Source organism: Syngnathoides biaculeatus, chromosome 9 (genome assembly GCF_019802595.1).
Source record: "Syngnathoides biaculeatus isolate LvHL_M chromosome 9, ASM1980259v1, whole genome shotgun sequence".
Classification (NCBI taxonomy): domain Eukaryota; kingdom Metazoa; phylum Chordata; class Actinopteri; order Syngnathiformes; family Syngnathidae; genus Syngnathoides; species Syngnathoides biaculeatus.
In genome coordinates, this window is record NC_084648.1 from 14,055,640 (window position 1) to 14,083,502 (window position 27,863).

Here is a 27,863-nt window from a genome sequence, read left to right on the forward strand (position 1 = left end):
GGCGACCAGTTTAGGGTGTACCCCGCCTCCTGCCCGATTACAGCTGGGATTGGCTCCAGCACTCTTTCGTCACCCTTGTGAGGATAAGCGGCAAAGAAAATGGATGGATGGATTTTCAAGAGCAGCCAGCACAGAGATGTGCGGCAGTAATTTAGAATTTTTTGATTTGATAGCTGTGACGTAAAAGCCGAAACAAAAAAAAAATTAAACAGATTTAATAGCACAGATGTCAAAATCAACACCCGATTGTCTGAAATATTGTAAAAAAAAAAAAAAAAATCCATGGTGTCAGTTTAATAAATTAATCTTTTGTGTTACAATATTATTCTATTCCTAATGAGTCATACTACCGACGTACCAGATGTGGCTAAAGTTGGCTTGTTTACAGTGCTAATGCTAAGTACTGCTAATTGACTGAAGCTGGAAACCCATTCTGTGAATGTGACGAATGGGTGTGGCTTCAATCAGATATTTTTAGGGGAGTTATATGATTCCGACCAGTTATTGTCGGGGGCCGTTATCGTCACATTTCCACAATAACTCATCTTCTGCTACAGCAAATCTGCATTTTTCACCGCCTGCTTGCTGCTGTGCTAACCGACAGAAACACATTTTACAGTGACCCGAATGCACCGATCCAGGCTTCCGGCAACTTCACAATCGCATTCAGCCAATTCAACGGATTCATAGAAGTCTTGAGGTTGGAGTCCGGCGCACGCAGAAGGCCAGCATCACCGCTCTGACTACCTGGCTTTTATATTTGGTGTCAAAGTATTAATAAGAACGTTGCCACTAGATGCCTCAGAGTGTAAATGTATGTCATGAATGCCGCAAAGAGTGCACCCGAAGTCAATCTCCTGGCTTTTCATGTCAGCTAATTAAGCGACGAGCCCTTCCAACACCCACGCCAAAAAAAAAATAATAAAATAAAAAGAACTCAACCAAACTGACGTCATCAGGCGGCCTTCGAATGAACAGAGTGACAAAAGAGAGGCGCTCGGGTGGCTTCGCTTCGGGTCACGGTGTGCTGAAGTTAATGTCAGCTATGATGGAGCGAGTGCTGCCATATTCTCGGCGAGAAGTTGAAGACGCGCGGAATAAAAACGCACTTCTAATTTTGTTTTAACCATAACTTCCCTCAGGGGGAAATGAGCGAGAGACTGAAACTGCAACGGCAATCGCGTGGAGTCATATTTTTTTTGTCTCGGCAAAGTCGATTTTTCTTTCACAAACTCAAACAATTAAGTATGAAAAATAGATTCTGATTGAAACGTAAGGTAGAAAAAAAATACGACATCCCTAAATCCAGTGGTGTGCAAGAACAATGTATCCAATAGGTCACGTATTATGTACTCTTATTTTGACAATGTGATGTTAAATCCTCTCTCATTTAATTGTGTTTTGAGAAGGTTTTTAAATCGACAATGACGACTTTTCAGGGGCGCTGCCATTTTCGCGAGTCACATGACCTACGTGGGCGGATGTGCCGTTCCAAAGGCTCGATTACATGCGACGCCATTTATGCCCAGCGCCGATTTCTCGGATTTATCCCCATCTGATGAAGAAATAGCAGTATCGGTTGATCGGGAAGACGGAGGAATACTTCCATACAGATTTGAACCTGTGGCCGTAATTAATGTTGAATATTCGGATGGTTCTTCGGGCGGAATGACGGGGAGTCTGACTACTAGGAGGCATAAGCGCGGGACATTAGCGCGTAAACAAGGGCCCCCGGGAGCTCCGGGCCGGCAGCCGCGGATGCTTCTTCGGATGGAACCCTCACCCTAACCAACTTTTAGTCCCAAGTCACAATTTTTAAAAAAGTATATCGTCGAACGTGTAGCCAAATCCTTTATTGTTTTGAAATAAGGTTGATATAATCAATGCCACTGTTTATTCCAATCCAGACGGTCAAAACACGAAAAGGGGCTGAGGTACAAAATACTGCAATGAATGAATGCTGACTTTCCCCCTCCCATTTCATATTTTCTGACGAGGTGATACTAGTACTGTTCGGCCATCATTAATAACGTTAGCGCCGACCAGCCAGTGAAAGGGTGGCTCCCTTGCCCTCTCCCGGTGGCGTCATTGTACTGTTCCCAGATGTAGCCGGTTTCGGCATACTGTCTGTACACGTTACTGATAATGTTAGTCCTGAGTTCCTCGTACAGCGCAGCCACCTGCTCCTGATACGGCCCCTGCGTATTGCTGTAGTGGTGGAGGGCTCTCACTGCCAGGAAGTTGATGTTGATCCACACCGGTCCTCTCCAGTAGGGAGCGTCGTGTTCCGTGTTCCGCTTCATGTACAACGGATCGGCTTTGGAGAGCGAGCGCAAGCCGTAAGGTGTCCACAGCTTATTTGGGTCCTTCATTCCCCTGAGGATGCGTTCCATTTTGGGCGAGTCCGGCTCAAGAACGTGCAGGAGGAAGGGGAACAGGCTGACGTAACCCAGTGCGTTGACATACTGGAGTTTGGGGGCCTTGCGGACGGAGCGAACGAGTCGGGTGACGGGGAACTGGTGGCGGTGCTGTCCGGGAGGCACGTACACCTTCTCCTGCTGCAGGGATACGTCCTGAGTGTGGTTGCCGTAGTCGCTGAACGCGCCAAGTTGCTCAGACCAGTGGAGCTCGTTCAGCAGACCGTTGTCCGTTAATACTCGGTGGGTCAATTCGTAGTCCTGGTGGGGTTCGCCTAAAAGCTGAGCAATCTGAGCCATGATGCCCGAGGACAGGGCCATCCAGCAGTGCAGGTCCACGTGACGCTCTTGTTCTGACGGGTGCGAGGCCCGCGGATAATCATCCAGACCAGAGGTCAGGGTCTTTGGATTGAGGAAGAGATTAGTGTCCTTGTCGCGCCCACGCCAGCGGTACGAGTTAGGCCGTGGCCCCGACTGAGTGGTGTTGTACCACTGAAACCACGTCTTGAGTCTGGGGTACAGTCGTCTGAGGAAAGGCAAGGTTGGCTGCGCCTTCGTGCTGGCTGGATTTAATAAGAACTGCTCGATTAGTTCCTGCAGAGCTAAAAAGAGAGTGGGCGGATTGGCGTTCTCGTTCCGCTGTACTACAAACTCAGCAGGGACCTTACTGTGAGCCTCATCTCCCAGGATCTGCTCACGGGGGATCCAGCCCTCGACGTTCATCAAGTCTATCCAGTGGGAGACAGCTTCTCTCGTCACCTGTGGGTCCCACTTACTCAGCAGCAGCTGGTGAAAGCCCTCATCCCAAAGAAAACCTCGAGGGAAGAACGAGCGTGATGGGACTGCAGTAAATAATGCACCCTCTGGGTACAGGAGAGGGTATTCGTTGTAGACTGACTGAACCACCGACTGGCCGTAGAAGTAGCCCATTCCGCCCAACATGTTGCTGAGCGCCGCCTTGCCGAACTTGATGTATGCCCGACTGTAACCTTTGCCCTCGAGGCCAAATATCGAATCAAACTTGGCATCAAACTCGATCTTCCTTTTCTCCAGCTCTTGGGTCATGATCGGGCCCACCAACTGGTTGGGGCGGTCGCGAAAGCTCGCCGACTCGAAGAGCACTTCCATTTGAAAGGGCGTCTGAACGGTGACCTGGTGCACCACGAAGTCGCCCTCTTCTCTCGTGTCGGGGCCGTTCTTCTGTTGGTTGGGCTGATAGGGGGGCTTGTAGGAGTCAACGGCGATGTAATGCCTCCTCTCGCCCGACGGCGGGCTAAAGACAAACCTGTGGTTCAGACTGCGCTTTACAATCTCAGTCAGTTTTTCCAAACCAGGGGTGCGGGTTTGCAGGTAGTTGTAACTGAAAAGGCAGGAAACTCGATTAGATCCTTGTGTTTTCTCAGTATAGACCAGTATTCTCCGACCTCCAAATACTTAACACACTCTTGGTAAAACTTTGACATGTGCAACGGGTCCTCCTCAAATCAATTGATCGGGCTAATGTCGGGTGCAAGATTCCATTGCCCCGTACTGGCGACAACACATTCAAATGTGGGATCTCCCGTCTTTATAGCTGGATCGATAATAGATACGGTACAATAAACCCAGACAAAACTCCACCAGCTGCAACTTTAACACGTTTTATTCCCTCTTTGTCAACGAGCAGAGTACAAAGACTGTTTTTAAACACAGAAGGCCATTTCCGTCCATCTTCTACTCAATACACCATTCAGGGTCAGTTTCTTTGGCTGAATAAATTGTTGATTTAATGAAATAAGTCTTCAGTATTTGGTTTAAAAAAAAAAAGGCAGAAATGCCTGCTGTGTACTGCCATCAAGTGGTTGGAGCTATGGAACATTACTTGATGCGATATTCCAAAAACTTCTTCATAATGTAAATGGACCTTGCACAAACATCATGAGGCAAGTCTCATTTTTGAAGTTTATTTTGATTAAAAGGGAATTCCGGTGATTTGGGTTAATGTATCCGGTAGGTCATGTAATATGTACTGTATCTTGAAAATATGATGTTAATCCTCTCTCATTTAATGGTGTTTTGAGAAGATTCGTGATCGACAATTGCGACTTTTCAGGGGCGCTGCCATTTTCGCGAGTCACATGACCTACGTGGGCGGATGTGACGTGTGACGTGCCGTTCCAAATGCTCGATTACACGGGACACCATTTATGCCCAGCGCCGATTTGTCGAATTTATCCTCATCTGATGAAGAAATAGCAGTATCGGTTCATCGGGAAGACGCAGGAATACTTTCATACAGATTTGAACCCGTGGGTGTAAATAATGTAGATTTTTCGGATGGTTCTTCAGACGGGAATGACGTGGAGTCCGACGAGCTGAGTAGGTTTCTGCGCAGCAGACACCACACCGTCTTCAGGACTGTCGACAAGTTCTCAATTGGGTTCAGGTCAGGTGAGGAAAGGGGGTATGCCATCAGTTTTTCAACTTTCAAGCCTTTACTGGTCCTGCGGAGGATACTTGGATGCATTGCCCTGCATCTTTTTGAAAGATGCAGATTTCTTTCCATACCACCGCCTAAAGAAAGTGTCTTCTAAAACTGGGAGAATGTTCGGGAGTTCATTTTGAGCACATTTTCAACCCGGAGATGTCCAACCAGCTCATCTTTAATTAAATCTCCCCATACCTGTATCGCTGCTCCACTTTGCTGGCGTATTGACTCGACGTGGAGCGCTGCGGCCCATGAGTGATCCAGCAACGGGGCATTCGTTTTGGCCTGCTTGTCAAGAGTCGCTTTCATTTGATCAGTCTATAAAACCTTTGAGAAATCTGTCTCGATGTCTAAATGCTTCAATATTTGTCTTTTTTCAGATTTTCTTACTTTGGCCATGTCTATAAACACCGTACATCTTGTACTCTGAGGTGTTCCAGGTAGGTTGCAGTTCTGAAATATGACCGAACTAGGCAGGAAACATGTTTCTTGATCTTGAGACTCATTTCTTGCGACCCTTTTGACTATTTACAACAAAACGTTTGATGGTTCCGTGATCATGCCTTAATATCATAGACACCGCAAGAGTGCTAATTATTTTTTAATTCAATTAAAATATATATTTTTTGGTCAATTTTGCCCAAAGGAGTAGACTCATAACTACGGAGAATTTTATTTAGGGTGTTGATCTTCTAAGACCACAATCACACTCATGACACAAATACACAGCACCTGCTGTGCTTAAATCCATTAAGCATTCAGGTTTTTCGAGGCGGGAGAGAGGAAATACAATGATGCCTCGGTTCTCAACCACAATCCGTTCCAGAAAACGGTTCAAGAAGTGATTTGTTCGAAAAACGCATCGATGTTTCCCATTACAATGAATGGAAAAAGAAATAATGCGTTCCAAGCCTAAAAATGTAGGCCTGATAATAAACTGCATCGTAGAAATATATCTATAGTTCAAAGTAATATATTTATTTTTTGCTTAAAATGTATGCTTTAGTAGTAGAGTACGCTAGGCTGGGAATGCATTGCCATATCTGTAGCGACTCGGCCCCCAGTCTTCTCAATTTTTTTTATGAATAAAAGTGCAGAATAACTTTAAACAAGCAACTTGCCTTCTTTGGAGCCATGATTGGGAGCTAATACGGAAGTCCTCGATGAGAAAAAAAACAACAGTCACTACCGGGATACATCTGTGTACAGAGGCTGCGTTATACAGATTAATAGAAGTGCGCTGGTCGCGCCAAGCGCGTTGTGACTTCCGGGTTTTTTCGGGGGGCGTTCGAATAGACAATCACAAAACGCGTCGTGGGTGGGTCAACTAGTTACGCTGCGGGCATTATGTTATATCCGGGTTTTTTTGGGGCCGTGGGAATTCACAACACAGCATGTCGTGGGTCAGCTGGTCTGGCCGCGTGCAATACGGGGGCGTTCGAGTACCGATTTTCGTCTGAAAACAGAAGCGAAAAAATCTCAAAATTTTCGTTCGAAAACGGGAACGTTCGGGAACCGAGGCTTTACTGTATAGCTTAGTGATTTTATGGTCACTTGCTTAATAATTCTGCACACGGTGTAGACCTTTTTGGGTTTAGACTTGTTTATATTCTTCCCATTCCACTGCCATCGTAACACACAAGGGAGCACTCTCAAGTCAACCAATCAACCGAGTGCTCCACATCTGCTGTTCATAGTACAAGTTCTCCTTTGCACCTCCCACCATCCTACCTTGTGATTTCACACACTTACCTGGCATATTTAGGACTTGTTAAATCCCCAGTAACTGGTTTTCGGAACGTGATCTTGAAATTGCCGAGCTCTTCGGAGGCTCCCGTGACGGAGGCGAGGCGTTTTTTCTCCTCCACGTGAGCCTCCAGTGAGCCTTGGGTATCTGCCGCAGCGTAGAACATCAGGGAGATGACTGGCGCCTTGGGCGCAGAGCTCTGATGGGTAAAAAACAAAACAAAACAATAAGACGAGGATCAGTTTGTCCGTAGCGGTTGCTATGGAAACAGTGTAACAGATATAAGGTTTCTATTCACATGTTGCTTGGCGGTGACCCTCCAGGTCCAGTCTCCGCCGTGATCTCCTCCCACCCTCTTGACAAACTCGGTCGTCAGTGTGAAATTGTTGTCTCGGATCTCCTGGACGCCAAAGGTGATCCCGTCGTGGCTCAGCCAGCCATAACCTTGCAAGCGATCTCCCTGCTCGCAGGTGTGCCTCAGGTTCATGTCCATGTCAGAAAACTGACTCATCCACATCATACCTGATGGCGCGGGCAGAGGAGCATAGATTAATATACATTTTCATATGAAAGTTACACAAATCCTGACTCTACTTGGGTTCGGCAGTAACAATGTGCGACAACTGCTACAAAAGCAAAAATGGAGATGCAATATAACGTCTGTACATCTGACTATCAGTACTAAAAAAGTATTATGGTAATTAAACATAAAAAATGATACCATGTTTTTTTTAGTACAGTTATGCCTCGGTTCTCAACCACAATCCGTTCCAGAGAACGGTTCAAGAAGCGATTTGTTCGAAAACCAAATCGATGTTTCCCATTACAATGAATGGAAAAAGAAATAATGCGTTCCAAGCCTAAAAAAAAAATGGCCTTTTTAAAGCATTTTTTTAGCTTTTCCTGATAATAAACTGCATAGTAGGAATACATGTATAGTTTAAATACTTTATATAATAAGAAATAAATTTATTTTTTGCTTAAAATGTGTGCTTTAGTAATAGAGTACGCTACGCTGGGAGTGCATTGCCATATCTTTAGCGACTCGGCCCTCAGCCTTGTAAACTTTTTTTATTCGCAAAAGTGCAGAATAACTTTAAACAAGCAACTTGCCTTCTTTGGAGCCATGATTTGGAGCTAATAGGGTCGTCCTCGATTAAAAGAAAAATAACGGTCACTACCGGGACACGTCTGCGTTATACAGAATAAGTGTGCTGGTTGTGCCGCGCGAGTTATGTCATTTCTGTTTTTTTTTCGTTTGTCTGTTTTTTTTTGGGGGGGGGGGGGTTTGAATCGACAATAACAAAACGCATTGTGGGTGGGTCAGCTGCTTGCGCCGCACTCAATATCTTATTTCCGGGTTTTGTCGGGAGCATTCGAGTACCAATTTCCGTTCGAAAACAGACGGGGACATTCGAGAACCGAGACTTTACTGTACCGGTATTTCTTTTTTTTTTTTTTATGCAGTGACAGCACGCTCCAGCACAGTGTCTAAAGTGAGCACTGCGTTTTCCGGTTTGTGGATTTATTTTGTCTACATGTTATACAGCAACTGGAATGAAACTTGTGAAATTCCAACAACGCATAAAACTTACTCATTTTCTGTAATCTCCTCCTCCAACAATTCCCTACCATCTTGTATTATTTTTTTATGCGACTGTGATGAATAAAGTTTTCAGTAGTTTGCTTCAGTTTAGTTTTACGACAACTAATAATGACAGAATCTACCGCTGCAGTAGCGGAACAGATGATCAAAATGAACCAAAAATGACTTCCTGGCTATTTTCTATTGCCTACCTGTCACAATTGACTTTGGACTTCTTGTTTTCATGCCAAAGTAGACCTGGGGCCTATAGGAACCCCAGAACCTGTCCGGAGAGACCCGGGCACTGCTGGAATCGACATCCAGGACGCGAGGCGACGGGTGCAACGTCACCACCCGCTTGGCCAGACTGGACCGCATGTAAAGGCCATAGAAGAACCAGACGAGGCTGACCACGCAGAGACCGATGGAGATGTTGATGAAGATTTTGCCAATGTCCGCTTTCTTCTTCTTCTCCTTGCGGTGAATCATAGGGAGCTTTTCATCTTTTCTCAGGAGAGGGGGGGCGGCATCTCCAGTCAGCACCCTCTTTCGCTGCCTCCCCATGCTGCGCTCGTCAACCTGCGCAAGACAGGAATATATGGAACTCAATCGCATGGATCAAACTGCGTAATCCATTATTTATTTATTCATGGGGTGGGTCTACGAGAAATGGCTTGTATGTGCTCATAAAGCAACAAAGTTACTAGTTTCAGATAAGGTCAACGGCCTCACATAAATTGTGATATGCAGTTTTATCCAACCATCCTAATGAAATGCAAAAGCGAGCCACTGTGTACAGCCAGTACCTACTGTATAATACTACTTCACTTATATAACCCTCAATGCTCAAGGTGTTCCTTTTATGGAAGATTTGTGAGTCATTTTATTGTCCTGTCAGGTCACAGAGGTCTGCTGACCGCCTTTTCCATAATGTTCCTTAGATAAAATGAATGACTAAAGGTGATACAATGCACTTCCTTTTGAGCTAGGAGCTGTACCTTCAGTGGACATTTTCAAAAAGCAGTAAAAAAAATAACGTTTTGACAGGAATTCCAGTAAGATTAGATTTTATTTATTATGATTTTTTTTTCTTTATAAACGTAAAAATCTTTCTATATTTTCACTGTTGGCCATAAAAAAAGCGAGAAAAAAACACCTCCAAAATAAAAAATACATTTCAGGAAATCGAAAAAGCACTGTCTTGCTTTAATTGCTCTTGAATTGTGATGACCAAAGTGTTAAAAAGGAATGAATGAATATCGCTTGAATATGACTATTATTTTCGTGAAAAGTGCAATGAAAGAAAAAAACAGATGGACCACGCTTGGTCTCGTCACACACGTCTGCTGCGAATGCAACGTTGCATGCACGCCTCTTGCTCGTCCTTCCAGGAAGCTAATATAACCGAGTTCGACCGATGGTCACTATGTTTCGATGATGAATGAATTACAAATAATATGAAGTTATAGTTAGAGAATGTTCATTGAGGGAAACGGTTACCGACCTGTCAAAATTTCTAGCCTCATGCATTCAACTGACAACACTTATTAGGGTCCAAACCAACAAGCTACTTCCGCGTTGGCAGCGCTTTTTGATGACGTACTCTTCAGGTGCTTGAATGTGACGTAATCACCTCGCTTGAAGGCCACGTGAGCGGTATTAATGCAAATATTAAAAAGGTGAAGAAAATGTCTTCCAAGCGGCCATCAAATAAATTATGAAATAGGATTAGTAAAATCCTTCATGTTATATTCAACGTTAACTGATTGAACGAGATAGATAATTCATTTAATTGCATTTAATATTTGGCAGACAAAAAACATAAAATCCCCTTCCTACTAGTAATGACTCATCAGTTTTCATTTTCATGAAAAAAATTAAAACATTTGACAGAGTAAAGTGACAATTTTACATTAAAAAAATTAAATTTAGTGTCAGAGGACTATTAAAATTGAATGAATCAATGATTTTTTGGGTAATTTAAATATGTTATAGAGTATTTTTTTTTATAATCAAGATCCACCTTTTCCCAATTAGGCTGACAGATGTAAATGCACCTCTTTGTGTGTACATCCCGCTGGCAGTGACACAAAATAAACAAAAACCACAGAAACAAATATCTTGCCCTTTTTTTTAATGAAAGAAATATGTTTTTAAACATATTCAAAGTTTGGTCAACATGTAAAACGGACAGAAAGCAGTCAAGCGTCAATGTTGAACGAAACAATCGCAGGAACAACTGAACTAATTTGTCCATTTATGGAAACCGTAAAGCAAAGCAAGAGGCGAAACGCCTCGACACCAATTTTCACTTCCCCTCTTTTTGCAGCTGTAAATTATTTTTTGAAGAAAAAATAAAAAAAAAAAAAGAAAAGCTGCGACGAGAGGGGTGGATCAACCCAAGAAACGATGAACATTCTTGCAAAAGTCAACAGCGGGGATGAAGATGAAGGAACGCGGCGATGATGATGTCATCGGGGGGGGGCTTCAAACCACCAGCACGTCCAGATGAAAGGTGGACGAGCGATGAAACCAGGTTGCCTTCCTCCTGACGATCCTCTTCATAGGTCGTTTTTTTAATTTTTAATCTTGCCGCCGTCGCCTTCGCTTACCATACGCTTGCGCCCTCTATTGGGGGTAAAATAAATAAATAAATAACAGACATGTCAGTAGAATGACACCGAGATATGATGGATAATGGATATGATTATGTTCTGAAACACAGTAAAGCTATCATGTGCCTTCATCTGTATCTGCCTAAAAAAAAAAAAAAGTCCAAACGCTTTCATTTGTTATATTTTTGTCTTTTTGTCGTTCATATTCGGATATCTGAAGTGTCTATTTCAAGTGATTATTTAAATCACAACATTTTAGTTGAACCATATTTATGGAAGTAAATATGTGCCTCCAGGATTTCAATAAGAAATGCCACTGAAAATTTTAGGTTGTAAAATTCACATTGGGCTCAACTGGTAAAGCGTTGGCCTCACAGTTCTGAGGATCCGGGTTTGATCCCGGCCCCGCCTGTGTGTGGAGTTTGCATGTTCTCCCCGTGCACTCCGGTTTCCTCCCACATCCCAAAAACATGCAACATTAATTGGACGCTCCAAATTGCCCCTAGGTGTGATTGTGAGTGGGGCTGTTGGTCTCTATGTGCCCTGCGATTGGCTGGCGACCAATTCAGGGTGAACCCCGCCTCCTGCCCGTTGACAGCTGGGATAGGCTCCAGCACTCCCCGCGACCCTCGTGAGGATGAGCGGCAAAGAAAGTGGATGGATGGATGGAAAATATCCAAATATATCCTAACCCTAACCTAACCTTAAAACAAAAGTTGATAAAAAAAAAAAAAAAAGATATACACATATTTGTATGTTCGCTGTGTTCGTCTATGTGAGACGTCCACAGCGAACATGAACACTCGGCGACAAGTTGTCGAATGGCACATGTTGAAGCGTGGATGGGGATGTTTCAGACTGTCCGAAGTCTACAAAATATACGTGCGTGCGCTTTAATCACAAGGAGACTTTTGAGCACCGGGAGCGCTCAGACCGTCACGCCGGACTCGTCCCCTGCCGCTACCGGACCAACCTGGAAGGGCAGGCGTCTCTTAGTTGCTTGCTGATGACAGACTCCTGGTAGCAGAGGTCCACAAACGTCTCCATGATGGTGTGGGCGTGCGGCACGTCGAGATTTATTTCGGGGAGCTCATCGTAGACCCGCTGGAACCCCTACGGAGGTTGGAAAAGCTGTCACCTAATGGGTTAACGGTCCATAATAGCGATCGTCACGTTCCGGCGGGACGACGGACGGACCCTGTTCATCTGGTCCACAGTTAGGTGGCCCGTTTTCCAGAGGGACTGCAGAAGCTTGATGATCATGGGGCTGGCCGAGTCCCCTTTGGACTCCAGAACCATCACGACGGCCTGAAAACACGATGCAAACGTTTCTGTGCTGGTACAGTACGGTCTGAAAAGCTGGTAAAGCGTCGGCCTCACAGTTCTGAGGACCCGGGTTCGATCCCGGCCCCGCCTGTGTGGAGTTTGCGTGTTCTCCCCGTGCCTGCGTGGGTTTTCTCTGGGTACTCCAGTTTCCTCCCACATCCCAAAAACATGCAACATTGACTGGACTCTAAATTGCGCCTAGGTGTGATTGTGAGTGCGGCTGTTTGTCTCTACGTGCCCTGCGATTGGCCGGCGACCAGTTCAGGGTGTACCCCGCCTCCTGCCCGTTGACAGCTGGGATAGGCTCCAGCACTGCCTGCTACCCTCGTGAGGATAAGCGGTGAAAAAAAATAGATGGATGAATGGATGGGTCACCCACAGTAGTAGTCGTAGTAGAAGAAGCGTCGTTTGCATCTACATGACTGTATGATACTGTACCGCCACCTGGTGGCCAAGATGGGAAAACCATATTTACCTGGATTGCAGGATTGACTTAAGATGAGACTTTCATTTACATTCCTTTTGTTATTCATTTCTGGTTAAAGAGTACAATATTACAGATTACAGTTAAATATTACTTTATGTTTTTACAATGTACAATAACATACAATTCTCAAATGATTTTCAGGTTTGGCCATAACCAAACTTATAAGCCAATAATATTGGCTGTATTGTGAAATATAGCCACATCCTCACCATTTAAGTTGTACAAATTGATATCGTGGAACAGCCAGTTTCAAAAAATGATTGTTCCAGAATCTGAGGAGCTGTGGGCATTTATTCTCATCGCCGCTTTGCCACACAATGTTCTCATTTATTTGAGATTAATCGGTTCGGACTCGAACATGACAAATGAGCGTGTGGTCCCTGCCAAAAAAAAAAAGACACTAACCGTCCTTGGCATGTAACTGAATGGAAGGATATTTTATTCCAATTTTTTGTTTTGCACTTGGCAGGCTGAAATGGGATATTTCCTTGTACACCTACGCAATCTCATCAGATCCAATATTGATTGCGTAATTATTCCCCGCCCCCCATTTTATTTTTTCAGAGTTAAAATCGATTAATGCGTTTTAATACCTCGTAGACGAGCTCGTGGTGGAAGTGAGGGACCTCCAGTTCTCGGAGGCAGCGCTCGGCCTCCAGAACGTCCCCTGAGGTCAGGTACTCCTTCAGCAGAAGGTTCATCTGGAACAAATTAAAAATAATAATCATAATAATAATGCACACTTGGTAGCAGGTTCGTGTGATGGAATTTGCAGCAATTTCTTTTGGAATTCTGCGATGGATGCTTCCGGCGTTCAGGCCCACAAGGGTACACGTTTGTTGTGTTGGAAGATTCGTGCAGGTGCATGCGTATTTGTAAAATATTTACCGGGTTTGTTTTACTCACGAGAGGGACGGCTGGTAAGAGTCTTTGGTTTCCATCTCGTTGACGTTTTCATGCGAACGTGTTTTTGCGTCACTGCATTGTCTCATTTGTATATTGACAAACTACCGTAATTTCCGGCCTACGAGCCGCGACTTTTTTCACACGCTTTCAACCCTGCAGTTTATGCGGTGATGCGGCTAATTTGTGCATTTAATCTAACAGCCACAATGGGCCACTCGAGCGGAAAAGATAAAAATGAGACTGGTGGAATATATGTGCAGAGGAAGTGACTTTTACCTAAACGGCCATTCTAGCGCCGCACTAGTGTGTTGCAGCTGTGTTACTGCCTTGTCGCAGTGATTTTTACCGGTTTTTTTTTTAACCGGCCCTGTTAGAGCCACGCTAGTGTTAGCGCCGCACTAGCGTTTGTGGCGTGCTAGCGTTATTGCCCCGCCAGCGTGTTGCTGCTGTGTTACAGCCACATCTCAGTGATTTAGGTATGTTTTTCTTTCTAACCGGCCTGTTAGTGCGGTGCTACCGTGTTGCTACTGTGTAGCTGCCGTGGCTGTTTTTGTTTTTTTTACCACTAGCTTTAGCGCGGTGCTAGCGTTAGCACTAGCTTTAGCACAGCGCTAACATTAAACTTTTGTGTACCATCTTTCTTTGTAAATATCTCGTGTTTCAATGTGGGCACTTGCGGCTTTTACACAGCTGCAGAGTATGTATGTACCAAATGGTATTTCCTTTACAAAAGTACTGGGTGAGGGTTATAACCAGGTGCGCTACGAAGGCCGGGAATTACGGTAATCATAGCTCTGTAAAGTCATCATGAGGGGCTTTGATGGCATATGACTGTGTGGTAAATGTTGCAACGAATTAATGATAATTTCTCAGACAATAAATAATGAATAATTCAAAAATATAAAAGCGTTTTTTTTAATTCCATACATTTTTTAAAAGCAAAGAAGATGGCTGGAGCCAATGCCAGCTGCCCGTCCAGGTACAGTTCAATCGGACACCGAAACCATTTTAATTGAATAATGTAGCCGACCCGAGTTGCTTTGACGTTAAGTACATTTTTCTTCTTATTCATGAAATAGTCAGACAAATAAGATGGCGAAATAAAAGAAATGTGAGGAGTTGTGAAATGTACGGCATTTCAGCACATATGGACACAGGAATTCCCTCCTGTGCTTAATACCCGATATTAAAATCTTATCAATGACACGGTCAAATATAAAACGGCTGTGTGCTAATGTGTGGGACGAGCAGCTCGGTGGGGAGACGTCGCTGTCGTTTGGAAGCCCCAAATACATAATTTGGACTCAAAGAATCTCGGGTGGCAGCAGAGTGGGTTTTCTCCGGCAACATCCCAAAAACATTAATTGCCCCTAGGTGCGGATGTTTGTTTCGATGTGCCCTGCGAGTGGCTGGCAACCAGTTCAGCGTGTGCCCCGCCTCCTTCCATTTGACTGCTGAGATAGGCTCGAGCACTCCCCGCTTGTTTATAAGCAATTTGACCTAAAAAAAAACAAAAAAAAAATCCTTGAAATGAATGATTCTAAAGGGAGAACTATGATTGATATAGAGAGTGAGACCAGACCAGTTCCAAGTCACGCAGATCGTGAAGTCAAGCGAGCCATAAGAGCGCCAGAAAGCCGAGAGGCTTCAACAATGCCGCAGTGAGCGAGTGCCAACAATCAAAGTGCTTTCCTTTGCACAAGCCTCACAGTCCCTCTTGCGCAACCTAACCCTAACCCAAAATTAGCGGCATAGAAAATCCGGTCAAAAGATGGTCGTGGCGGGGGATGGGGGGGTGTACAGGCACACATTCTGATGGGGGAGACATTCTGCGCACATGGCAACACAGCAGAAGCCAGCACGCATTGTGTTTGTCTTGCAAAAAGTCCACACAAGACCGTGTCAGTCCGTAAACACACTCGAGGAAGCAGACGTGTCGCAACAGGCAAAAAAGAAGCGGGGGGCGCCTGAGACAAGGCTAACAGTGGCCCCCCAATTCTTGCTACACGTTTACATATCTTTGGCATGTCCTGTAGATGAAATGCATTTTGATCTATGGGGGAGGAACGAGTTGGCACATGTACTGTAATTTCCGGCCTATGATCCGCAACTTTTTGATGCGGCTAATTTGTGCATTTTTTTTCCAACGGCCGCAAGTGGGCACTCGAACGGAAAGGGTAGGAATGAGACCGGTGGAATATATGTGCTGAGGAAGTGACTTTTACCGGCCCTGTTAGCGCTGTGCTAGCGTGTTGCTGCGGTTACTGGTGGGACTCAGTGATATTTACCCTGTAGGTTTTATTTCAACCGGCCCTGTTAGCGTTAGCACTAGCGGTAAACTCTTTCTGTTTACAGTCTTTCTTTGTAAATATCTCCTGTTTGATTGTGGGTTTCACTTGCGGCTTTCACACAGGTGCGGCTTATGTATATAGACCGGTGGAATATATGTGCCAACGAAGTGACTTTTACCTTAAACGGCCATGTTAGCGCCGCGCCAGCGTTAGCGCTGTGCTAGTGTGTTGCTGCTGTGTCTCAGTGATATTTACTGGTATTTTTTTTTTTTTTAACTGGCCCTGTTAGCACTGCGCTAGCGTTAGTGCCGCACTAGCATTCGTGCCGCGCCAGCATTAGTACCACGCCAGCATGTTGCTGCTGTGTTACAGCCACGTCTCAGTGATTTAGGTATGTTTTTTGTAACCGGGCCTGTTAGTGCTGTGGTACCGTGTTGCTACTGTGTAGCTGCCGCGGCTGTTTTTTTTTTTTTGTTTTACCGGTATGTTTTTTTTTTTTTTTTAAACAACCCTGTTCGTGCTACCATGTTGTTGCTATGTTAAGTTAAGCTAAGGTATTAAAACTTTGAAAACGCTTTCTGTGTACCGTCGCTCTTTGTAAATATCTCGTGTTTCAATGTAGGCACTTGCGGCTTTTACACAGGATGAATGTACCAAATGGTATTTCTGTTACAAATGTACTGGGTGAGGCTTATAATCAGGTGCGCTCTGGAAATTACTGGAGTGGATAAATTAAAATTGGAAGCTACTGGGCTGATCGTACCTCTTTGATGAGATGTTTGACAGGTCTGAGGCCGCCGCCCACTCCCCACACATTGTCCAGACGCACCATGGCCCCCTTAATGGACAGCAGCACGGCGGCGCGGTCTAACGCCACCCTGACCGCAACCGAAAATGGACGTGGTGTGAAAAACAAGGACAAAGACGACCTGGGGCATTTTATTTTTTCCTATATAGAAAATCCCATTGCATTGTACGCGAGAAAACTGTTGTTGTTCATATCATAAAGAAAGAAATACAATCTTCACCTGGCATGGTCACAGTCCACTTTGCCTTTGTAACAGTCCAGGAAAGACATGGGAAGAACGTGATCCGCTATGGCTCGGGCTATGAACTGGCCCAACATCTGGCGTATGGAAGGAATAAAAAAAAAAAAAATGAAATGACAACACAGCAGATTTTTATAGAGGTATTATGCAATTAAGTAAACCTATGGAATATTTTAATGCAATTCCTCCTCACATATTTTTTTGCTTGTTTGGACAACAGGAAAAAATAGCACCAGTTTCTGTTAATTAGGAATATATTTTTGACCTCTGTAAATCAGTGGCATAAAAAAAAAAAAAAAAAAAAAGATTTTATTTTGGAACAGGATACTTTTATTTGTATAATAATTAAATAACTATTTTTTCCCACTCTGGTGTGGGCACAAAAACGAATTAGTATAGCTAATTTTTATTATTTCTTCATTTTCCACAAGTATCGTAATTTCCGGCCTATAATCCACATGCTTTCAACCCTGCGGTTTATGCGGTGACGCGGCTAATTTGTGCATTTTTTCTAACGGCCAAAAGGGGGCACCAGTGAGACTGGTGGAATATATGTACCGAGGAAGTGACTTTTACCGGTCCGGCCCTGTTGGCACTGTGCTAGCGTTTTACTGCCGTGTCTCAATGATTTTTACCAGTATGATATTTTTGTTTAACCGGCCCTGTTAGCGCAGTGCCAGCATTAGCATTAGCCCGGCGCTAGCGTTAAACTCTCTGTGTATGGTCTTGCTTTGTAAATATCTCGTGTTTCAATGTGGGCACTTATGGCTTTTACACGGCTCCGGCCTACGCATGTACCAAATGGTATTTCCTTTACAAATGTATTGAGTGAGGCTAATAACCACGTGCGCTCTGTAAGCCGGGAATGAGAGTACTTTTCTAGGCAATCTTGATGCCCTGCGGCACAACGCTGCCTCTCGCAGGCCAGTCGTCACACTACGCCATTACGTCATTCATCCACCGACGCACGGCTCAGTTTACAGAAGGTAGCTGGACCTGCGGAGCCTCGGGTGTGTCCAAAATGAGGTCAGGCAACTCTTTGAGCATCTTGTCGAAGGCCCGCGCCATGTCGCTTTGCGTGAGCAACTTGACGGACAAGTCGGACAGCAGGCGGGACGTCAGCTCTCGGTGGCTGGCTTTGCCTTCCAGGGACAGGGACACGGCCACGGATGAGAACTCGTACTTGTTATGGCCCAAGTTGAGCTCCTTCAGCAGCATCTTTGGGAACATGAATTTCATGCACGTGTTGGCTACACTTTTGGACACAACACTAAGTAGTACACCTGGGACAGAAAGTTGGGACAGTACAAAGATAACAGAATATATGTATATGTTTGTTGTTGCGGTTGCCCGTGTGTAAGCGTACCTAATGATGTGTCCATCAAGAGGACAGTGAACCCCGTACACGTGCGGTTCGGGATACACAAATATGTATTTACAGATTTTGTTGTTGTTGTTGTTGTTGTTGTTGAACTTCTCACTCCCAGCTATTTTCCTTTTTTGTGGTCAAAGTGCCAAAGCTATTTGAGTATTACTTTAGAGCAGGGGTGTCAAACTCAGGCCAGATTGTAGTCCTGGTTTCTCTCAGAGGGCCGTTATGACTGTGAAACCATAAAATTGTTTAATCACGTCATCATATTTACACGTGAAATTTATGAACTAGCTTTGGAATCAGAAATCAAGAGTAATGGGTTTTTCAACTACTGTTGATGTTTGGTAACACAAAAAAATGCTTGCAATATCACAATGTTATCATTTATGATACAAGAATGAGAAATTTTGTACAGATTTTAGCAAGAATCATTGAAGTTGACACATGTGAATTGCCGTCGCGGGCCACATAAAATCACACAGCGGGCCGGATCTGGGCCCCGGGCCTTGACTTTGACACCTGTACTTTAGAGCTAATCTGATGGGGATAAGCAGTTTAGAAAATGGATGGATGGATAATGGAATCTTGATGATGTTGTTAAATTCATTGGTGTTTTTTCACCCGCACTTGAGATGTCCCGTTTTGTCAGCGTCCTTGAATGCACTACGAACACCCGTTAAAAAGTGAAACCGAAAGTATGTTTCTGCTTTTGTCACGATGTACCTAAAAATAACCCGTGTATTCCGATTTAACAGTATTCGCTAACATTTATTATTGAAGTTGGTGAGTTTATTGATGGTCATTTGTGCTCGCGTGTTATTTCGGCAAGCATACCTAAATAGTAGGTAGCAGGTTTCATGGCCAAGATTTGGGGACGTGAGTCAACGTATTAAGCAAGCAGAAATTTCACAAACGGCTCGACCTTAAAATAATTTATTGGATTAATATAACAGAACTGCAAATTAAAAATAAAATAAAATAAATAACTAAAATAGAAAACCAAAATTTCAAACTCAGAAATGTTAAATTTCCAATTTTAACTGATATTAGTAGACCATGATATAAAACGATATGTTTCAAAAAATTGTTTCAGAGGAGGCTTGTTTTAGTTAACAACATTTATGAAATAAACGCGTAAATTAATGTCGAGACTACACAAACTAACCGACGTCTTTAAATATCTATTTTTATACTTGTAACAAATTTTATGCGCGTGATTTTTTTGTGGTCGACTGTGGAGTTTTGCGATAGCGATGGCGCCATCGCGCTCGTCAAATCGCAGTGACTGCAATAAGGCGTCACGGTGGAGCAGCTGGAAAGCGTTGGCCTCACAGTTCTGAGGTCCCAGGTTCCATCCCGGCCCCGCCTGTGTGGAGTTTGCATGTTCTCCCCGTTCCTGTGTGAGTTTTCACCGGGCGCTCCGGTTTCCTCCCACATCCCCAAAACACGCAACATTAATTGGACACTTTAAATTGCCCCAAGGTGTGATTGTGAGTGCGGCTGTTTGTCTCTATGTGACCTGCGATTGGCTGGCGACCAGTTCAGGGTGTACCCTGCCTCCTACCCGTTGAAAACTGGGATAGACTCCAGCAGTCCGCGCGACCCTTGGGAGGATAAGCGGCGAAGGAAATGGATGGATAAAGGCTTTATGCCACAATTAGCTTTGTAGTGTTATGTTAACACATTCTTATGTACATTTCCTTAATAAGAATTTCGCAAATTGTACACAAAGGGCCCATTCCGTGCTGGTAAAAAGATTTATGAATCACTTAAATCATGCTTTCACTAACCTGGACCTCTTTTGTGTCTCCATGTTCAAAGTATTCCTGGACGATTGGGTTGACCATTTTTCCCAGGTCCCTCTTGTCCAACTCCGGGACAACTTTTGCATAAACCGTGTCACCCTATAAATGGGAAAAAAAAGTTGCATTATTAAAAACAGCAAAATTTAAGGAGAGGTAATGTAGCTATGCAAAATAAAACGTATTCATACCAGCTTCATTTTTCAATGCAGACTGTAATTTAGTTACCGGTCCTATGAATAGTTTAAGTAGAAAAATGAGACAAAAAGAAAATCTTGAAATATATGCGCAATGTTATGAGGATCATTTTATACGTGTATATAGTACCATAATTCCCGGCCTACACCTGGTTACAAGCCTCACCGAGTACATTTGTAAAGGAAATACCATTTGGTACATACATACGCCGCAAATGTGTAAAAGTCGCAAGTGCCCACATTGAAACACGAGATATTTAGAAAGAAAGACAGTAAACAGAAAGAGTTTAAAGCCAGCGCCGCGCTACAGCTAGTGCTAATGCTAGCGCCGCGCTAACGCTAATAGGGCCGGCTAAAATAAAACTTACCGGTAAATATCACTGAGACACGGCGGTGACACAGCAGCAAAACGCTAGCACAGCGCTAATGCTACCGCGGCACTAACAAGGCAGGTAAAAGTCACTTCCTCGGCACATATATTCCACCGGTCTCATTCCTACCCTTTCCGGTTGAGTGCCCCCGAGTGGCAGTTTAAAAAATGCACAAATTAGCCGCATCAACGCATAAACCACAGGGTTGAAAGCGTGTGGGAAAAAAGTCGCGGCTTTTAGGCTGGAAATTAGTTCTAGTCGTTTTGTTGTTGAGAGCTGTTAAGGTTTCTAAAAAGAAAACAAAAGAATACGATTCCTAGAAGTAGCCTCGCTTTGATATGATGTTCTGAACTGTTCCAAATTCAACCCTGATGTTTATCTTTACTACTTGGAGTCTTTCCAGGGACGGGATGACCTTGTGTGTGTGTCAGGTGATCCCCCTTGGTCGGCACACAGCCCGATTGTCAGTCCCGAAGTGCGCTAGTTCGCCAATTACACAGTCAGGGTTCCAGTGTTCCAAAAATCCAGGCTGAAATTACTGTTATCAACATTCTCTCTCTCTCTCTCTCTCTCTCTCTCTCTCTCTCTCTCTCCTCTCTCTCTCTCTCTCTCTCTCCTCTCTCTCTCTCTCTCTCTCTCTCTCTCTCTCCTTTTTTTTCCTTTTTAAACTTCCCCACAGAAGCGCCATTCCCACTCTCTGACTTTCTGTCACCGCCACGTTGAGCCTTGGCTTGATAAAGTGGTTAAAGATTGAAAGGTTCTGTTGACTGACATGTGAGGCAGCCATCTGGATAGTAGGATCATGTGACATATTACGGGTGAAAAAAAAAAAAAAATGGCGCTTGGACTAAGGATACACTGATACCAGATTTTTTTGTTTTCCGGACCCCAGTATGAGTATTTGTATTATTTATGCTAACCTGAGCAGATTCGTCGTAGTTGGGGTCCTGCAAATCGGGTTCCTCGTCCTCGTAAACCATCCCAGCGGCACCCCAGACTCCTTTGCCGCCTGCTCCACCTACAGAAAAAAAAAATGATCAAAAATACACAGCCATATGTACTGTGTGTATATATATATATATATATATATTCTCAGTGTTTCTATGGCAATTTAGAATAAATAAAAATAAAACACACTAAAGTTACTAACACTAATTTAATTACCGTAATTTCCGGCCAGTAAGCCGTGAATTTTTTTATCACGTTTTCAACCCTGCGGCTTCTGCGGTGATGCAGCTGATTAGTGTATTTTTTGTAACGGCCGCAAGGAGGCACTCAAGCTGAAAAGGGAAGAGTGAGACGTGTTACCCTGTTAGCGCTGCGCTAGCGCTATGCTAGAGTGTTGCTGCCGTGTCTCAGTGATTTTTACAGGTATGTTTTTTTTAAGTAGCCCTGTTAGCGGAGCGCTAGCGTCGTACTAGCGTTTGCACCACGCTAGTATGTTGCTGCTGTGTGTCATTGTTTTAGGTATGTTATTTTTTTATTAAATGGCCCTGTGAGCACCGCGCTACCGTTGCACTAGCGTTAGCGCCATGCTAGCGTGTTGCTGCTGTGTAACTGCCCCGTCTCAGTGATTTAGGCATGTTTTTTTTTTTTTTTTTTTTTTAACCGGCCCAGTTAGTGCTGTGCTACCTAATTGCTACTATGTAGCTGCCACAGCTGTTTTTTGTTTGTTTGTTTTTTTTAACCAGTATGTTTTTTTTTAACCAGCCCTGTACATGCTACCGTGTTTAAGCTAAGCTAAGGTATTAAAACTTTGATAACTCTTTCTGTGTACCGTCTTTCTTTGTAAATATCTCGTGTTTCAATGTGGGCACTTGCGGCTTTTACACAGGTGCAGCTTATGTACTGTATGTAATAAATGGTATTTCCTTACAAATGTACTGGGTGAGGCTTATAATCAGGTGCACTCTGTAGGCCGGAAATAATGGTAAGTAAATTTTACTTGTTAGAGTACTTTAATGCAAGATACTTTTTACTTGAGTATTTCTGTGAATACCATACCCATGATGCTTTCAACAACTTGCAACCAAAGTACTTCATTGTGTCATGTCACAAAAACAGGACACAGAGTCTGGTCCCGGAAGTACCTTTTTTCGGCAGGCCTCTGCCTTTTCCCGTTCTGGATTTGCGGTCACTGGCGGGGACTTTGCCTTTGGGACTGCTGGGGTCCGCCCCGGCAGTTTCCCCGGACTCCGAAAGGGAGTCGCTGGTGGAGTTGCGGGACGACGACTTGCGCAGGCGGCGCTTGGCCTTGGCCTTGAGCCTGGCCTCGTGCAGGGCCTTCTCCTGGGGCGTCCAGTTCCCATTCGCCTCCACCTCGTTCAGCTCGTCGTCATCGTCGTCGGCGTAGGGCCGCTCCGCCTCTTCCTGCTTGTCGTCGCGAGGAAACGTCCCTGTGAGTGTTCATCAATCTGTCATTTAACACCTATGTTATAACATACGCATTCGTATTTCGACACTTGAGTGCATTAGTTTGTTTAACCAAGCATGTAGTTGTGAAATTTGTCCCTACGTAACGCTGCGGTTGGCAACACGCTCATTTTCACATCCTGAAGAGAGTTGGCATGTACAATCAGTATCCGAGTTATGACGTAGGCGACTTACGACTCATGTTCAGAGGCCAGGGAGTGAGTATGTTGGTAGAAGAAAAACAAGGAGAAGATGTTAGCATTAAGCTAGCAAGCTGTCCTTAGGCAATGCAATTTCATTAACTACACAATGTGTAATTCTCACTTTTATGTTTATGAGTGCCATGAAACAGCTGTAAAGCTTTTTCTTGATGAAATGCTAACTCGTTGCCAAACTGATGCTTATTGGAAAGTGATTTGAGTAAAGCTTCCAGTCTCGAGTTGAAGCAAAAAAATAAATTAAAAAAAAAAAAAGTGTCCGAATGACAGCTTGAAAAACTCGTAAGTCGGGTCACTTATAGCTCAAAGGGAATACTATGTGCCATTTTTTTTTTAACCGTTTAAATTTTGCAGAGTTGTTACCAAAACTCTTCTCTTTTTTTGCGTATCCGTTTTGTGTACTGCACAAATAGCGATACGGACTCCACTGTGCTTATTAAACATTAGTGGATTTCAAGGAATGGAGAGACTACGTGTGAGTCGCAACACAGGCGGGACTGCTGCATTCCTGCAGGCGGCGGGGGGAGGAGGGCCACAGCAAAAGGAGCTGGGGGGGTGGCAACACATGGTAAAGAAACGCTGACGCCTGTTTTTTTCTGCTGTCTCGCTCTCGTCCTTGCGCGGTCTGCTCGCGGGGGCTGACCTGACTACGTATGGCATGGTTGCGGGTCACGTGGCCCGGCTCTGGCGAGCCCAGAGGGAGTAATGAATACTTACGCAGAGGCCCCAAATGATAGTGTGAGGACTCACCGCGCTATATATTGCTGGGGGTTGGGGGGGGGGAGTCCAGACCACAGATAAAACTAAATACAGACTCTCTCCCAGAAAGCCAATACGCCGAATTCTATTCCTTGAAACGAACTAAAAGTATGCAACGTTGCACGTTTTAACTCTTTACCGCCACACCCCGCGGCCCGAGAGCGCATAAACAAGCGCATTCCACTCGGCTTGTTCCTTCCCTCCCCATATGTAGGTCACGCGGCCTGTCACCGGCTGTAAATTAGTCGACCAACGGCTCTGTGCCAAAACATGTGGCCAACCAATCAGGGTACAGTAGACAGCTGCAGGGGGGGGGGGGGGAACAAAAAAGAAATGTTTTGCCTAAATGGGAGTTGAGCAACAAGTGTTTTTTTTTTTTTTTTTTTTGCAGGCAGGCTCAACTCTCAGCAGCTGTTCAAAACTAAAAAGTTATTGACACACTTGAACCCAAAAGAGCCAAAAAAGAGGAATCGGCAACCGGCTGCACGTGGGCCGTGCAGGGCAAAAAAAAAAAAAAAAAAAAAAAGTCAAAACAAACACCAGAAAGCAACTGGCGTTAGAAGGAAATGTGAAAACGTGAAATGAAATGCTGTGCAGTGAAGAGGATTTTTTTTAAAAATGAGTGTTAAAAGTTAAAATTAAATTGGCTTGAAGTGATTGAGAAACGTGGGTAGATAACTCCGTTTATGTATTGATTTTTTTTTGGGGGGGGGAGTGAGCACTTTGACTTTAGCATCAATTCGGCCTCAGAGTAGGAAAAGCTCTCGCGCAAGAAATATGTTCAGCCTAATAACATAGAAAATGAAGAAGCAATTTTAAGGGGGGGCCGTTGCATCGAATGCTCGGCCCTGGACAAAACCTCAAAAGAACCATTAAAAAAAAAGACAACATTTAAAACCACAAATATTTGACAAATCCTTGCAGCAGTGGTTTTCATAAATTTACGATAATTTTTGGCCTATAACCCGCGATTTTTTTCCACACGCTTTCAACCCGGCGGTTTACGGGGTGATGTGGCGCTACCGTTAGCTCGGTGCTGGCGTTAGCGCACCTGGTTATAAGCCTCGGGAAACGGATAGAGTTTAACGCAGGGGTCACCACCGCGGTGCCCGGGGGCGAATGGACCATATAAGGCGCCCGCGAGGTATGTTCTAAAAATACCATAGGCCATAAATTCTTACTATTATTTGTGCTTTAAATTCTGAATCTGACTTGCTTACGTGAATTAAAATGTTAAATTACCGGTAATGTCATTTACAACAATAAATTAAAGGTTGCTGAGCCCTGGTTTAACGCTAGCACCGCGCTATGCGAGGTACCGGTATGCGGTGATACGGCTAATTTGTGCATTTTTCGAACGGCCACAAGGGGGCACTCGAGCGGAAAAGGTAAGAGTGAGATTGAATAGATGTGCCGAGGAAGTGACTTTTACCGGTCCGTCCCTGTTAGCGCTGCGCTAGCATGTTACTGCTGTGTCTCAGTGATTTTTACCAGTATGTTTTTTTGTTTTCAATTGACCCTGTTAGCACGGCGCTAGTTTTAGCGTTTAAATCTGTGTAGAGTCTTTCTTTGTAAATATCTTTTGTTTCAACGTGGGCACTTGCGGCTTTTACACGGCTGCGGGCTATGTATGTACCAAATGGTATTTTCTTTACAAATGTACTGGGTGAGGGTTATAAAAAGATGCACTCTGTAGGCCGGGAATTACGGTAGTATAACCCTCAGGTGGATCGTATCTGGTTGCAGGACCTCTGCCCCACTTGCTGCGAGATAGAGCAGCACTGTTGCCGACTTTACTTTTTTTTTTTTGTAACAGTGTTTACAGTAGCAGCGCCGGGGAAAACGAGCAGGAGCTAAACACAGCCCTCCTCTCAAGTGACCTACTACTAGTCGACTGGTTGTTACGAAGTTATGAGGGGCCGGCGTAAACTTGACACCTCGGCTACACTTTTGGTCCGGTGAGAAAGTCGTGCCGACGTCTTCAGCGCGCGCTACGTGGCTCGGATGCGGACGTGTTCGTCGCTCACAAGGAAATGTGATTGCGTGGACCAAACGCAAATCAAAGAGTTGCATGTTGGGAAATTAATAGAACTGAATACACTTTTTTAAAAAATTGTGAATATGATGAAGTGGCGTTTGTCCTGGGGGTGAAGTTTTTTTTTTTTTTTTTAAATTCCCATTAGCTACTTCCTTACTTACATCAAATGGACAAGCTACGAGATGAGTTGAATGACGTATTTGCGTGTTCATGTCAAAATACAAGAATACATATAAATAAATAAAATGTCAAAAAAGACACCCAAAATGAATATTAGAATTAGTTTGACATTTTTCTCATGCATCTGGTGGTCAAAAGTAGCAGTGCTGATAGCTGTCTGCTTTACAGATGCCACACCCGCTCCAGGGTAAACATGCCACAGCGATGTAAACGATGGAATAAAAAAATTAAATCGATTATCCGATTAAACGAGCTATTTTGATAACCAAACAATGTTAAAATTTTTCTATGGAACTTTACAAAAAATGGGTTCTGGTCAAATAAATGTGCCCAATAATTTCAATAAATCACAATTATCTTGTTTAACATCATTTGCCTTGAATCCAAAGCACGTTCAGAAAACAGAAAAAAAAAAAAACATTTTGCTCATTTATTTGTACATCTTAATGGAGCCTCAAACATGCGTTCGCCCTCTGGTGGTTGGATGACTGCTTGTTTCTGCATATGCAGCGAATCTCCCATTTTAACTTTAAATTGAATCGATCAAAATTTGATTAATATTGTTGCCCTAACGATTGCAGACACATTCCGGATGTGTGTGATAAACGTGTTTAATCCATGCCTGGTTAATCGCGCAACCTGCTGTTTATGTTCCCAATACAGTAACACCGTTCCTGATGTTTACGTAACATTTAAACACACTGAAACGCGATTATATAAGCTCCTCCCATTGGAGTGAATGACTGCGTTTCTGACGTCATGGGCACACACGGGTCTTCGTGTGACGTACCGTGACGTAGAGCGAACAAAAATTTAAATAAGTTCCCCTCGTTGACAACGAAAGTGTTTTGTTTTGTATTTTCGGACGCACGAGAGTGGGCAGACATGTTTGTCAAGGCGGAAGTGAGCGCTCCAAGCTAGTCGAATCACATGCGAGGAAAAAAAAAATAGTAGCTAAACAATGTCTATGTTAGTGTACAAAAATTAATTAAAGCGCTAAACGTGCAATATTACGTCAGAATACAGTGTTTGTTGTGTGTGTGAAAGTGGTTGTGGTAGTTTAGTGTATTGAGGGGGAGGGGGGGTTGCACTGAGCACATGGTGCATCATGCTAGTCGTGCAGCGCATATCCCACGCACGGACAACGGGGTGGGGAGGGCACCCGGAGCACGCCAGCAGGCCCCGGGGGGAGCGCGGAGGTCGGACACCCAAACAACTGACTCACCGTCTGCCTGTTGAGCCGAAGACCGAGCGTCCACTTCGGTCGTCATGACGAGACTTGGCTGGGTAACAGTCCCCCCGCGCCCCCTCCACGCGGGTTCTTTAGCGTCCCGAGTTCCACCAAGGGACCCCCCTCAAAAAAACAACTGTAACGCCGGTGAGGAGGAAGTAGCTTTAGTGTTTAGCAGCGGCTGTGAAGAGAGAGAGACGCAAAAAAAAAAAAAAAAGCGAAGAGTCGAGCTCCCGAGGCCGAGCACGTTTGAGGAGTAAGATAAACAAAGTCTGTTTATAACTTGGGGAACAGCGAGCACGGTCACGTGGGTGCGAGGAGGGTGGGGGCTGGGCCCTTCCGACCAATCACAGTGCAGGAGATGTGTCGTCATCGTGCTGTTTCCCCCTTTCC

General features: G+C 44.3%; 2 protein-coding genes across 3 annotated transcripts; both read right to left on the minus strand.

Annotated features, from left to right (window-relative positions):
* Window positions 1-1,837: 1,837 nt before the first annotated feature.
* On the minus strand, window positions 1,838-9,841 carry mogs (mannosyl-oligosaccharide glucosidase). Its single transcript, XM_061830323.1, has 5 exons — window positions 9,721-9,841; window positions 8,429-8,795; window positions 6,930-7,153; window positions 6,637-6,830; window positions 1,838-3,777 (listed from the first exon to the last, which is right to left on the minus strand). Exons 2-5 carry the CDS (start codon window positions 8,778-8,780, stop codon window positions 2,004-2,006), a joined length of 2,544 nt encoding a protein of 847 aa, XP_061686307.1. The 5' UTR covers window positions 8,781-8,795; window positions 9,721-9,841; the 3' UTR covers window positions 1,838-2,003.
* A 492-nt stretch (window positions 9,842-10,333) lies between these two features.
* pdcd4a (programmed cell death 4a) lies at window positions 10,334-27,744 on the minus strand. Of its 2 annotated transcripts, XM_061830360.1 has the most exons (11): window positions 27,465-27,741; window positions 22,723-23,028; window positions 21,553-21,650; window positions 20,053-20,166; window positions 17,887-18,108; window positions 16,870-16,967; window positions 16,605-16,719; window positions 13,238-13,345; window positions 12,029-12,139; window positions 11,805-11,944; window positions 10,334-10,844 (listed from the first exon to the last, which is right to left on the minus strand). In XM_061830360.1, the coding sequence occupies exons 1-11, from the start codon at window positions 27,508-27,510 to the stop codon at window positions 10,793-10,795; spliced, it is 1,410 nt and encodes a 469-aa protein (XP_061686344.1). In that variant the 5' UTR covers window positions 27,511-27,741; the 3' UTR covers window positions 10,334-10,792. The 2 variants fall into 2 exon arrangements, with proteins under 2 accessions (XP_061686344.1, XP_061686345.1); XM_061830361.1 differs by lacking the exon at window positions 17,887-18,108 and having other exon boundaries at window positions 27,465-27,744.
* Between the last annotated feature and the right edge of the window lie 119 nt (window positions 27,745-27,863).